Source organism: Nicotiana tabacum, chromosome 8 (genome assembly GCF_000715075.1).
Source record: "Nicotiana tabacum cultivar K326 chromosome 8, ASM71507v2, whole genome shotgun sequence".
NCBI lineage: Eukaryota > Viridiplantae > Streptophyta > Magnoliopsida > Solanales > Solanaceae > Nicotiana > Nicotiana tabacum.
This window is the reverse complement of record NC_134087.1, coordinates 123,292,102-123,306,873: the sequence shown is the minus strand read 5'-3', so window position 1 is coordinate 123,306,873 and position 14,772 is coordinate 123,292,102. Positions and strand designations below refer to the sequence as shown.

At 38.9% G+C, this 14,772-nt stretch overlaps 1 protein-coding gene across 1 annotated transcript; it reads right to left on the bottom strand.

Moving 5' to 3' along the window:
* Nucleotides 1–6,026: 6,026 nt before the first annotated feature.
* On the bottom strand, nucleotides 6,027–13,669 carry LOC107822654 (protein EXECUTER 2, chloroplastic). Its single transcript, XM_075219590.1, has 11 exons — nucleotides 13,172–13,669; nucleotides 10,981–11,097; nucleotides 10,834–10,899; nucleotides 10,466–10,572; nucleotides 10,305–10,386; nucleotides 9,084–9,791; nucleotides 8,579–8,705; nucleotides 8,179–8,345; nucleotides 8,029–8,103; nucleotides 6,521–6,613; nucleotides 6,027–6,405 (listed from the first exon to the last, which is right to left on the bottom strand). The coding sequence occupies exons 1-11, from the start codon at nucleotides 13,481–13,483 to the stop codon at nucleotides 6,304–6,306; spliced, it is 1,956 nt and encodes a 651-aa protein (XP_075075691.1). The 5' UTR covers nucleotides 13,484–13,669; the 3' UTR covers nucleotides 6,027–6,303.
* Between the last annotated feature and the right edge of the window lie 1,103 nt (nucleotides 13,670–14,772).

Genomic DNA, 14,772 nt, shown 5'->3' with positions numbered 1-14,772 from the left:
CCTTTCTCGCTTTAGGGTTCCTCTGAAACCCTAGCTATTCGAGGTTTTCTCTGATTTTTTTCTTAAATTTGTTCTATATCTGTGTCTACTTAAGTTTTTAAACGTTTTCCCTAATTTTTCTTTCAAAAAATACTTCTTTCCGATTTAGGGCCCTTTTCTGAATAGCTTAAAATGTTTCTCTGACTTTTCTTCTTCTTTTCTTTGTGTGTATTTGTCTATACTAGTTCTTATGTTTTCTTTTCTACCACGCATGTTCTTCTACTGTGTTCTTATGTTTTCCTTTATCATGCATGTTCTTCTGTGCTTTGTTTTTCTACTATGTTTTGTACCATGCTCGCATGTTTATCTTGCTGTATTTTCCTATATAATCCTTTGCTATGCTTTTCCGGTATTTTTGTGTTCTTCTACTGTATGTATTTCCTACTGAGTTCTTAAGTTTTGTTTACCTTCTACTGAACTCTGTTTAAGTCCCTTCTAAAAGGTTTTCTTAAACATGTTTCTTTTACTGTCGTGACTATTCTCTCATTATGCTCCTATGCCTATCTGTTTTGAATATTATTTGTATTTGCTTGTCTTCTCATGAGATTCTGAAAGGAAATCTCTAAGCCTATTGCCTCATCATCTCTGTATTTGACTCGAGTCGAAAACCCTAGAATTTGGGGGTTTCCTCCGAGTTTGGTCATATGATCAAACTAGGGTTTTGTTTGAGGACCCTTGACTCTTTTAGACTTATTTCTGGGTCTATGAACTAAGTGTGAACTTCTTTTGTTTGCACACAATTCTGATTCTCCTACACTATGCTCTTCTATTGAATAGCATGACAAATTTCTTCATGTTTAACGTGTCTGTGTGCTTTTATATATGAGGAATCTTTCTTCAAAATGGTTTTCCAACTTGTGATTGATTCAGAATTCCTTTTAATAAGTTTAGTTGATTGGTACTGATTTTCTTAAGTCGAAATCCTTCCCATCTTTCTGACATGGTTCATTCATACGAAATCCTCAATTTCTGATTTACTAGTTGTTAACTGATTCCTTTCCTTATTTGCACAAACCATGTACTATCAAGACTTTGTCCTTAAATAAACCTCTATGTATTTACCCCTCTTGTACTGCTCTGGAAAAGTGTTTCACCATTTTGAAACCACAAATAAGCCAACTTTTCCACCATTATAGGATTAGTAGTCCCAAGCACCTCCGTGGATGATAGAATTGGGGCGAGTAACAGCATGCAATAAGTAAACGAGACTATTCCGCGTTTTAACACCTTAACGGGGTGGGAAAGGGTAGATATGGATGTGATGATCACGCGATAATGTCACGTGTAACCCCTCGTCGAGAAGCGATTACCAGACATTGTGTGGGGTGATCCATATTATTTATAAACTTAGGACCCCCCTTCCTTTACTTGTTTATTTCGTTGTTTACCTTTCAAAATTTTAAACTGTTTTTCTCAAATTTCAGCTTGCCTTTCACTTATTTTAATTTTATCTATCTGCAACCCTTATGTGAAAACCCCCTCATATTTGAAACTCTTATTTGCTTACTTAAAGTCACAATTATAGTATGGCCGGGAACCACACTAGTGGATCCTGAAGGGTGCCTAACACCTTCCCTTCGGGATAATTTCAAGCCCTTACTCGATCTCTGGTTTTCCTAAATCAAACTCTTCTTAGTGTCCTAATGCACTTTAATCATTAGCTGGCGATTCTTCTCTTTTAATACCCGTTAAAAGAGTTGTCAATGTCATAAACCCTATTTCGCGAGAGAAAAAGGGGGCGCGACACCATTTGCTTGTTCAATGCGGACAGTTCGACCTCTAGCCCTTGAACAAGCCCCTCAAGCCCCGCTATCTTAAGTGCGGACGCCTTCTTCTCCTTGGTCCGCTCCGACCTACAAACACAGAGGGCATCTTCCAAAACCGCCGCCTCAGAGATAACAATCTCCAATCTATCGGCACTCACACCCAGCTCACCTTTAAGCTCATTGATCTCCGCCATCTTCATATCCAGTTCGACAGTTAAATTGGCCACCTTTGCTTGGAAGTCGGAATTCTCGGCCATTACCCCCTACTTAGCTCAAGCTCATCTTCCTTCACTTTAAGGGATGCCTTGAGCTCACTGTTATGGGTGATAGCCTTTATAAGGTCCTCGTCTCGTTCCCTTAACTCCTCGACCTTACGCGCCAATTGATCCTCCCTCTGCTTGAGCCCTTCGTGGAACAGTTTGAAGTCAGGATCTTGATTGTAGATGTCGGTCATCGCACGATGTTTGGTGCGATATTCTTGATATTTAGAAGACATCTTTCCATAGAGGGTCGTCCTCCTCCTTTCTCGGCGCTCGTGCTCAATCTCCATGATAAAGGTCTGGCACAAAAAGTAAAGTTAAAACAAAAGGACATGCCAAAAACAATAACACGAACCCAACGACGAAATGAAAAGAAAGATATCTATCTGCAGGGCCATGCCAGAGACGCTCCGGGATAGCTCCGTATTGCTCATCGCTCTGAGCGCCTTGTTCTCAGGGGCAGCACATAAAGGAGCTAAAGTAGACGCCACCTGATCACAATCCGACAACAAGTTGTAGTTCCCAGGGACAACTATGTGTCGATCAGAACCCTCCATTCTGACCTCTACGTGAGTGTGACACTCCAAAAACTCACGAACATCTCCCCGGTCGACATCCGAGCCTTCGCCCTCGACGAGTAGGCCCCCTCCGACGTTAGACAATGCGCCACCCTCAACGGAGTGCACGGAACCACCTCCTTGGTAAACCCCTTCTGTTTGGGGAGACCTCCCCGCCAAGATGGTGTCGGCCACAAATGTGGGTACCGGTGCCATCTCCGATGCACCCATCCTACTCTTACCGGTATTAACGTCCACGCTCTGCCCAAGCTCTATTCTCCTATTCTTTATCAACGAAGATTCATCCCTATTAGAGGACTCATCCACGAGGTGATGGACTGGTAAAGAAGGGATCTCCCCCCTCATGACCATATCCCGAGAGGTTTTCCTCGCCTGTACCAACTGAGCACGACCCTCTCGGGCGGAATCATCCAAAGTGAATTGCATTCCTGAGGAGGCGACAACTTGACGAAATGCAAGGACTGGGGCCCTCCGCCTAGAAGCTCCGCGACCTGTCATCATAAAGAGTCGTATCAATAGACGACGGTATACAGTCGAAGAGAGATACAGAGGAAGATACTTACCAGATGAAACTTTCGGCCCAAAGCGCTTCACGAAAACGGGCCAGTCTCTAATCTCCGCTACATGGGACAGCAGACGGGCTACCCAATCCCTTATACCTGCAATAGGGTGAGGTGGGCACCCCATAGCTGCAAACGAGAAACAAATAAACACTAAGGTGAATGAAAATGAAAAGAAAGAGTAAACAAGTGGCGACACTTACGATTCTCGTTCCACCGCTCCGGGAATCTAGCGGGGTCAGACACGATGTTCTCAGTTCTGACGAAGAATTACTTATGCCAAAATTTATGACTTGCCCGGTTATCGGTTCCGACCACCAAACCTTTTGTCCCACGGTGCCTCATATGTACCATAGTACCCCTATGAAAGCTGGGAGAAAACAAGTGTAAAAGGTGGTGAACGGTTCCTCGCACCCCGCCAACTCTGCGTATTTTGTCAACAACACGAGTATTTTAAGTGTGTGCGGGGAAAGTTTCGTTGGGCAAATAGAATCGACAGAATTCTTCCGCTAACGGGAGAAGGGGGAAGGAATGACCAATCACGAAGGGGTACTCATAAAAAGCACAATACCCAGGCCTATGGACTTCCACGAAGTCCCTTCCCGCTGGAACCATCTCAATATGAGTGGGAATGTTATATTTTGCACGGAGAGCGCCGATATGGACTTGCTTAGTTTCAGAGAGTACGGGGGCAGGAGTAGGAGGAGGATCCTTAAGAAAGTTGCTTCGAGACATAGGGTGTCTCGGTAATAACTCCTCCACGGTGGGAAAGTTGTCCCCTTCCTCCACCATCATGTCCTCACCACCAGGGGGAGCGCCATGGACAACGGGGTGGCGTCGGAAACCCTCTCACGAGATCGATGTGTTCTAGGCATCTCTACGGCGGAAAATGTGTTAATGTAATAGAAAAAGCTAAGAACGAAGATTGGAAAAAAGGAAGCAAAGGAATCGTTAGAGCAAACACGGGAGGGATAAGAAAGAATAACCAGAGACGAAATGGCCAAGAGTTTTTGAAAAAACAAACCCTCCCCCTATTTATAGGATTGGGTGGCGCCAGAATCGAAGCGGAAGGCTACAGAATGGCATCGAAATCGAAGCGACAAGCCCTCAACCCCTGTCCTGAAAACACGCATAATGATGACACACGTGGAAGTGACATCCTTTCCCGATAAGACACACCACCAGGGGTATCGTTGAGCACGCTAACCTTCCGTTGTTGGCCAACTCATGGCGTTTCATAAAATCAAATTTCTCCACAGGTATGGGTGATGTCCGCTTATCGAGGACGCATCAAGCCGCAACCTCGACAAGCGGAGGGACTAACTGTATGGGTCCAAATTTGGACGACCTATGAAAGACGTGGACTACCGACAGCGGATAGAGAACGCATGACTTTTGCAGTAGTGTAGGTCTAACAGGAGGCATTAGGAATATACTTTTGAATATTCCCTATGATATGTTTTCTAAGGTTCAGAAGGGGGTTGTCCCTTGTATATAGTGAGGAAAAAACCTTGTAACTTTCGACTAAGTGCATCCATTACAATATTTATTCTACATTCTTGGTGATCGTTCTTTTGACGCTTAATCATTCGGTTCCACGAGATCAATAAATATTATTTACCTTGTTCATCCCTTATGTTCCTCATTCTAGAGTTTATTATTTAGCTGAGATTTACCCTTTCATCTTCTTTAATTAATTTAATAAAAAAGGTTTCAAAATCTTTTGGCGTCAAACAGTGACAGCGAAGCCTACGAACTTATACCATATCATCCGGTCATGATAATAAGTATAAAAAATATCATGACAGATTGGTCCACTCGATCAAGTTAAGGTATCGAGTGATGTGTCCATCCTAGAAGGTTGAGGCGTGATAGATCCAAAATCAAATAAAAAAAAGTGACGTGGGGTATATTGGAATTCACAAAAGTAATTTAGGGATTTAAAGTGTAAAAACCGACAATACCAAAAAAAAATTACTTAAACTATATACTTTAGCATGTTTAATAGGTTGCATGCCTCAATTTTAAGACTTCCTTTTACACTACCACCACATAAAAGTTAAACTCATCCTATAAATAAAAAAAGTTTATACAGCCGACCCGAACCAACTTTGAATTTGTGTGTAGGATTGAATTAATCTGTCAAATTAACCTATGCCTGGCAGTAAACATGTAGCTTGTGACACTTTTTCTTTGTTGACACTTCAGTACCGGTGCCCGGTGCACCAGCAAGCAAAGTTAATAAAGTTTTGTCGAGGGGATATAAACATACTTCAGACAAGAGATTGCATCACGTCTCAAAAAGGACTGGTTTCCTTTGGTAGGCTTTGTGCAGCAAAGACAGATTCTTGTTTTCACAATATATCTTCCTACTTCAAATTGAATCCTTCAGACTCATATCTCACAGTTCATACATGAGAAGGAAGCTTTACTCTAAATACTGGAACATATTTCTCTTAATACATGTGATTCCTGAACCTGGATACTCACTGACAATTAAGGAAAGGATCAGATTCTTTTCTCCTACTCGCTTTTACAAGGACAATTCTTTTTGCAATTCCATAACCAGGAGAGAGAGAGAGAGAGAGAGAGAGAGAGAGAGAGAGAGAGAGAGAGAGAGAGGGAGGGAGGGAGGGAGGGAGGGAGGGAGGGAGAGAGGGAGAGAGTGTACTCCAAAAGTTTTTTTTCTAGATCGAAGCTGCCTTTATTGCAAAGTAAGCCACCAAAAGATGTGACATTCTGCCTTCCAAAAACATTGCCATGCCATCTTCTTCATTAGCTAATATGGACAACTTTCTATGACCGTACAAGAAGAGGAACTCATTAATATGAATTTCAACTCTACTATAATATTATATCCAGATCATCTCTTGGCAAAAGTATGCTTACAAGATATGAGTTTTAGGTTTTAAGAGGAAAACTGAAAGGATGGACCATTATTGGACAGCAAAGCACTCACTATGCCGAAAAGGGAGGGGAAAGGGTTGACTTTGTCAGTCACATTGCAGGGTGATGCCTCTCTGATGAAAATGCGACATAAGTTATCCGGCAAAAGGGAAAAACCTGCTGGAAGAAGGAATCTGCTAACCCAACTTGCTCTTTACTCTGGTAGTTTCAAACGATTGAAGAGTACAAGAAAGCTGTGCTCTGGAATGACATAAAGAAAGCCAAGGTCTGCACCTTTCATGTGCGGCCCCATTCCCTAAGGAAAATTAACAAACACATGAATAGAAAGAAACAAGGACCTCTCCCCTACATCTTTTTTTATTATCAGTGAGATAGAAAATTTAAGGGAAGATGGACAGCAATTTTAGTACCTTTCCATTGAGTTGCAGAAGTTCCCCCTCAACCCACCTTGGGTTTTTGAAACCAAATTCAGCTATTCTTCCTTGACCTTTATAATTTGCAACCTGGAAGAACCAAACACGATGAGTCATACTTGTAATTCTGATGCAATCTAAACTGGAGGATTTAAATCTTATAATGTTTCAACCCCGATAGTTTCTTCCACTTTAGCCAAATTATTGATGCTGAGTCACGCTAAAACTAGGGCTCACCATGAAAGTTGCATTGGTCAGTGCAATATGATATCACGGTTAACAACTAATGGTTTATGTGCACAAAATAAACAAACCATGTGTGTGATATGCCGATTGTTTTAGCCTTTTCCAGCTAGTAGTAGTACTGTAGTAGTAGTCTATAATCTCCAGGCTACTTGCACACAGTCAAGAGTGTGTGCGCCATCCTACTAGTAGAGCTATTGGGTAACCAACTGATGGGAAGAATTCACCTACTATCATCTTTGCTAAGATTTGAAGCTTGGTTACTAAGGTTGTTACTCTTGCTACAGCTTTTTGACCGCTAGACCACCACTTTCAGGACACCTGTACTCAGTAGTATATTTCGTCATATATAGATTTCGTACAGAAATGATATTCAATTATTGACCAATTTGATTTTAATCACTTTGACCTCAATAAATAAGAGACCTGTGCAATGTTGCATGGAGATTAGAAGCATAACACTTGGGCTCACTCACCATCTGGGAATCCTCACCCAAGTAGCATATTGGATGGTTAGCGTTTTACATGGTAAAAGAAATTTCTCAAACCAATGCTGAAGTCCATTTGGCAGTCATCTTTTTTTTTTTTTTTTTTTTGGGGGGGGGGGGGTAAGGGAAGGAGGTGTTCCAATTAGAGATATCCATCTGGCATCTTTAGAACTATGATCACAGAACTTCAATGTTTTCTGTTAATAGCAGTTATAATTTCAGGAAATATCTCTTAACGGTTTAGTTGACCAGAGCATAGAATAAATAGTACGAAAAGGACAGTTAAAGATACTTCTGATAACTAATAGCCTATTCAGCCAAGCTTCTGGGAAGCCAAAAGCTCTTTGTTCGTTTATTCTGAAAAACTGCTTACTTTAGAGAGTTGAGGTGTTTGACCAAGCTTATAGGAAAAAAATAATTGCTTCTGAGTAATTGCAGAAGCTGTTTTCAGAAGCTAGAAAAATTGGCTTCTCCCCAGAAGCATTTTGGAATCTTAGCCAAGCACAAATTGCTGCTCTAATATTGGCAAAAGTGCTTATCAATTTGATTAACCAAACAAAAACTGCTACTCTCAAAAAGTAATTTTCCACAAGCACTTCGGACAAAAAGCGCTTCTCAAAATAAGCAGATTTTGGAAGCTCAAAATAAGCCGATTTTGGAAGCTTGGCCAAACAGGCAATAAGACATGGTTCAACCTGGGAAAGCCAACACAACGCTAACGACAAGCACAAAAAAGCAGACTCAAAGGGGCAATTATCCACGAACTTTACTTACCACACCAAGTTCATCTGGATACATCCCCCTGTTGGTTAAGCGACTTGCTTTACCTATTTTAGCTCGAAATGTCACCTGAAAATCAAAACCTTTACATTATGCTTTCATAAAAAGAAACAGTAAACATTTTTCAGATTGAACTACACGAACCTGGCCAGCAGGCACATTGATATCTCCTGTTAGCTTTACCGCCTCAACATACTCAAAGAACTCGACATCAGAGGATTTCTCAGTATCATTTACATTCCAGTTACCATATTTCCGCCTTAATTGCACTACCTCAGTTCCATAAGGTCCAAATGCACCAACATATAGACCTAGAATTAAGAAAAAACTACATTACTGACAAAGTCCCACATCACTAGCTCTCCCCTCACCCCCATTTCTCTCTCCTTATTTAGGAATAGATGTCAAAGAGAAACAAATTGAGGAGATACACAAATGTATTTGCATGGATGCCTAGTGAGGTATGGAGGGATGTACATTTTAGTGTCGGACATGACTGTATTTATATTTGAGAGAGAGAGAGAGAGAGAGAGAAATGTCTTACCTTCAAAAGGATCTAAATCCCCAAGAGAGGTTGTAATTCGACTAAAATTTGTGTATTCAGATAACCTGTATCGCTTCTGCGCCTGGCTAACTGCAAGCTTTAATATCTCTTTCACATTTCTGGAAACCTACATCAAGTGTACATTCAATGAATCAATATATCAATACACCTAAATTATTGAAGCTATAAAATCTTGACAATGCAAAAGCGAAATCTTGAACTAGAAGGGAAAAAATAGAAAGGCAACAGTCTGGAAAAAGGTGATGAAATCATTTCAAGTTTTCTCACTTAGGACCCAGATACTCTCTTAGTACGACAGGGTAGCTTGCTGACTTTCCATCATTTTACTTTGTGATGATGGAATACAAACTACAATTTTCCTCTAATTGTAAAGAAAAAAGAAGTGAAACCCAAATGATAGAGCTTACTGTGACCTGAGATGATATCCTCAGGCCACAACTGCAAGCAGAATGTCAGGATTATATTTAGGAAGATGTTTGCATACTTTTGAAGAAACTTTATCAGAACTCCAAAATGCCTTTGCCACGTCAGGAGGCATTAATTCAGAGACACCTTGAGCTTCAAGAGCTGCAATATTAATGCTGGATGCAGAATTTTCTTCACCATCTTGATCTCCAGGTCTCTTAGGAATATGAAGCATAAAGGAATCTCTTTCCACATCTTTGATTTCAGCAGGTAAACGAACAAACTCGTCCTTTACTGGATTGTCTTCTTTATTATGTAAAATACCCCCTAAGAAAAGCTTGGTGTCTACAGTTTTTCCATCTTCACTTGTGCCACTATCTCCTCCTTTTATAACTCGATCAGGATTGATGTCATCCAAATCACTAGTTGTTTCTTCAGCCTCCTCACTGGAAATAGTGTTCTCATCTTCTCCTTCCAGAAATTGCTTCACTGAATCACCATCATCTGTTATTTCTTCCGTAATATTAACTTTCATTACTTTCACTTTCAGGTCAGGTATCTTATCTTTAAGAAAATTTATCACACTTCTTATTCCCTCTTCAGCAGCTCCCTCAAAATCTATGCTCTTTTCGTTGCTTTTCTCTGCTTCTGCTTCAGCTTCATCTATTTTAACATCAATTACAGCTCTGTTCTCAATCTCAGCAGTTGAAGGTCCCTTCATTGGCTTTGACTCGGATGATGGACTTGAACTTGCTGCACTTCCTTTGGTTCGCTGCATGAATACCACCTGGCAGTGATAACAGACATCAGAAACAGCATTGACAGAGTCGGGGAGGCATTATAACATATAGAACCAACCCTGAACAGCAGCAACATCTAAAATTATGTGCAAGACATTGATAGTTATTAGAGTACACCTAAATATGAATACTAACTAAAGGTGGAGTTTTCTGATATGAAATTTAGGAAGAGGTAACAGTGAGTGAGCTCGTCTTGGGAACATACAATAAAACCTTCAAGCACAATGTTCTGGTAATCATGTCAGATTGGTATAATGATACAAACAAGCTATCACTTGATGCACATGTGGATATCTGCTCAGTGTCCACTTTATAACATTATAAATTTGAGAGTATGTGTCAGCATTATGATTTACAAATCAAGAAAATATAATGTGAATCCTCATTTTCGTGGTAGCTCAGTGAAAGACAAGCAGTAGACATCAGCAAAGTTCAAAAACAAAAATAAAAATGAATAACACAAGACTTTGTAAATTAGATCAGTTAGAGTTGCAAGTCACCTGCAGGTTGTAAGTATTATTTCCATCTTTGACAACGAAAATCTCAAACAGTGGAGTTCCAGGAGAGGCTTTCACCAACTGCCTGAAACAACCAATAGAATTCGTTGAGAAGAATATATGGTTACAACTTATAGCTTTTACTTCCTTTTTTGTATTCTTACCTTGGACTATAACTTCTGCCAATAAATCTGCCCACACCTGGAGTAATACGTATTAGTCTGCCAAATGGATCATCTGAATCTTTTGAATAGCCAACCCACCAACCAACCTGCAGTTTGGAGCAAAAGAAGAGGTGAGGCAAGGTCACTCGTGAACTTCATGCTATATAGTTGTTCTAAGGTGCAAAAGGCAATCTATTATATATAGACGTACAAAGATGCAAACACAGCTCTGTCTTACAGAGATACAGAATGAATAAATAAATAAATAAACAAAAAGGTGCATGCATGGTCTTATGCTAGTAATATGGTTGTACAGTGGAGACTCACTAAGGGGCCTATGGATTTAAGCGCTAGAAGATAAGTATTACCAGCCCACTTCCCGTACTTCGGCACAATCTTGAAGCATCATGATAACGCTCTTCATCTATTGCATTCTGGTAGCAGAAGGAGAAAAGAGATCACTGCCAACATTCCGACGCAAAGGAGCTTAATGCTATTTTAACTGCAATAAATACCTTCAACATGGACATAATTTCGGCAACAGAGTCCTTCGCTGTAGCTTCTGCGATAGATGCTTTCAATTTTGCAGCTTCTTCAAAGTCTTCCTTCTCAATTGCTTCTTCCAGTTGAAACTTTAAAACATATAACTAGTTAGAACTCATAGGAATCAGAGATTCCTGGGATATATTTTTTTAATAAAAGAGAAGAGAACCATCAAAATTTCATTGATGTTGGAGCCACATGTTCCATAAAGCAACTTTTCTTGCGTTTCAAAGAAGCGTACAGAAATTGCTATTAAATAATAAAAACAAGGAGTTAGTCGGGCCTCGTGCTAATATACGAGGAAGCATTTAGCAGTCACTTTATACCATAGAAAACAGCAGAAAAGAAAATCAAATTGCAATTGATTATGATGACCTATCAGACAAGATAGCTTTTACCATTTCTTTGGTCGGCTAGTGGCTTTGGATCATTGCACGGTCTAGATGCCAGTGGAATGGACTAGAACACTGGTTCACAATATATCTAAATTTTCACAAGGGGACTGAAGTGGGATGTTCACAATAGCAGCTTGCCAAGTGGGAGAACGAGGACCGTCGGATCGAGGGCATGAAGGCAATAACATAGAGTTGGAGGCCTTATTTCTTTTTGATAAAGGAGTTGGAGGCCTTATTTCTGGGACATCCAGAAAGCTATTCCATTCAAAAAGCCCCTACTTGTACCCCTGCTCCCTTTAATCATGTTATTATGTAACAACAAAATGGTAAATTTCCCATTTACGCACCTATCTCTAGTAAATGCAAATTAAAATATGGAGAACATATATGTGCTAGTCTAAGAAACAAACTGAAAAACAAGTGTTCTCTTCTTTTTTACGGACCGAGGACTTTCATTTGGACAAGCAATAATGAAAAAGTAGCACTTTGGTGCTGATTTGAACCGCTAGATTAGCTTTTACAGAGGACACTATTACATTTTTTAAGAATGTAAAAGTAGATCCATTGCAGTGTGAATTTGCATGCAGATCAACTCTGTCAACTCCCTACTAGTCAATTTTACACACTTCCAGTAATTTTACTGAATTGGATGGTCAAGGCGCTGATGACTTGATAAATTAAGTATCTTGAATATGGAATTGTGAAGCCCTCTTTGAGAGTTGTTGATACCATTGGACCTTTCCCCATTGAAAGGGGACTACAACTTTGGCCATCTTATAAGTTCCCTCTCTCCTCTCGCATAGTGAGATCTTTTCAGGACAAAACCCACCACATCTCACGTAAAATGCCGCGACATGGTGTGTGTAGATAGGACAACACCTACCAAGACTCTTGATGTTGAAGAATCTGGCAGTCACAATTTGTGCCATCTGCATAGAAGATGGTTATACCTCTTTTCAAGTCTTTCATCTAAAGAGACTCAAATGGTACAATGGGACCTTGCCTCATGTCCCACATTCGAAGAAGACCACAGCCTTTGGATAATTATATGCACATACCCCTGTTTAACTCCTTGAGGCACTTATTCTGGAAAAGACTTCCTATAATTCTTGCATGAACAGTTGAGATACCAAAACTACGACTTTAGACAGGAGAATACCTCATGGAGACTCTTGCTGTTTATAGATCCGTTAGTCAATGAGAGATGTCAAATTAAGTAGGACACAACAACTACCCCAAGCATACAAATTCTATAATAAATCACCTCTTATTTATTTCATCAGCTTTTGGGAATAGAGGGGTCTTAGTCTCTTAACAACAATCGAAGAGGCTAATTGAGCATCTAACTATAAGTAAAAAGGGATTAATTAAAAGGCATGGGGCAAATAGGTTTTGACATAAGGATAGGTCCCTCCTTGCCTAGGAGCTCTGTCTTTTACAGTCAACTATATGAATCCTCTATATCTATACCATTATATTTGGACCTATTTGATTCCAATACTCAAGAATTTGCGCCTTTTAGGACGAATTCTATTTTATCAATTCTCCAAATCTTACACTTCTTATATACAGATTGCTAACTAAACTAAAAGGACTGGTAGCAACAACAACTAAACCTATCCTATACGGACTTAAGTCCACATGGATTCTGAATAATAGCAACAGATATTACCGATTCATACAAAATACATCAACCAAATCCACGTCAAATCAGAGAGGGGGGGGGGGGGCGGAGAGAGAGAGATAGAGAGAGAGAGGAATAAAGTACCTTGAGCACAGAGGCATAGCTCTCAGCTTGTTCAATTTCAGAGAAATAGCGGGTCCAGCGGTTCCAATCCCAATCGGATGAAGAAGTAGCGAAGCAGCTATTGTTGCAATTTTCATCAGCAGAGGGAGTTGAGGAAGTGCTGTTGACATTGACGCATCGGCAACAAAGCCTCGAATTTTTGCTGTTCTTAAGAAATAATATATTCGGGAAATTAACGAAAGAAGCTGATGAAGAAGAAGAGAGGGAAGGCCTCGACGGAGGTATACGGACGGTGGCGTGTCCAGCCGCAGCCCAAGCGTTGGCCACAGCCATATCTCTTCTTCTTCTTCTTCCTTTTGCGCTGTGTGTATTTGACTTGGAGATTTGGGTTTCTATTCAATGGAGTTTGTTTGTGGATAGAAGATGAGAGGGATAATTCTCGGCTGATAAGAGCAAAGAGGAATACGTGGTTTTGCACTTGGGGAAGACAAGGACCAATGGGGCCTACTCTTTTTGTATATTTTCTGATTTCTGATTTTACGGCGTATTAATCTTCCATTCAATGTCTCAATTTCACTGTACATGATTAAATGGAGAGAAAAAAAAAATACTATACATGATTAAATAACTTCTATTTTAACTTCATACTAGTAGTCGTACCGCGCGATACGCACCAATATTTAAAAATATTAATTAAATTATTGTTTGAACAAATTAGATCGTATTGATTTAATAAATTTCAATTGTCATCTTATTCGTTAATGTAATAGAAGATATATATTTTAATACTCTTGAAATATTTTTTTAATTTTAAATTTTATCCGATTGTTCTCAATAATATTATCTGAAATTTTATGAATAAAATCTCTATTAAATTAATGAGACCTATCTAGGCATTTAATTATTAACTAAATAACTAATTATTAACTACTTATGTCATGTAGCTTTTTTCTAGGCTGCCATTTGGCTTATGGAAATGGCTTTTTCGTCTTCTTTTAATAATATGTAGATATTATATAATATTTAGTATTATTGTTAATAGAAACTTTTATTAGCATATTACTTTATTTAAATTTTTGTAACTTTCTTTTTATAATATAATAGAAGATACATATATATTTTTTACTTTTATTCTATTATTCTTAATAATATTTTCTAAATAAATAAACTTTTTATTTTTAAAAAGAAAAATAAAAATTATTAAAAAACAAAGAAATTTTAAAGTGCCTATTTTTTATTTATGTAATTTTAGGTTTTTATTTAAAATAATTTAAAAATTCTAACTTGAAACTACTCTCCAATTTGTATGAATAAGTTTTTTAAAAATAATTAATTTTATTATTATAAAATGTTTTATTTTATTATTTTATGGATATTTAAATTTAAAAATAATAATCAATAACTAATTATTAACTACTTATACCATGTTGCTTTTTTTATGCTGCCACTTGGCTTAAGGAGAGGACTTTTTCCTCTCCTTTTAATAATATATAGATATTATATTAAGAATAATTATTTTTTGAAAAATATTTGGAAGAATGGTGGTCTAGTGAGTAAGGGAAGATCGATTGAATAAATGTATAACACCATTATAGTATAATTATAAATTGTAAGTTGCCAGT

Bases quoted from the DNA above. Each gene is read 5' to 3' on its own strand.
- LOC107822654 (XM_075219590.1), bottom strand. From the start codon at position 13,483: ATGGCTGTGGCCAACGCTTGGGCTGCGGCTGGACACGCCACCGTCCGT. The intron at 10,900-10,980 runs GTATTTATTGCA...TTCTGCTACCAG, and splicing joins AAATTATGTCCATGTTGAAG to AATGCAATAGATGAAGAGCG. The intron at 8,104-8,178 runs GTTCGTGTAGTT...TTTGATTTTCAG, and splicing joins TCAATGTGCCTGCTGGCCAG to GTGACATTTCGAGCTAAAAT.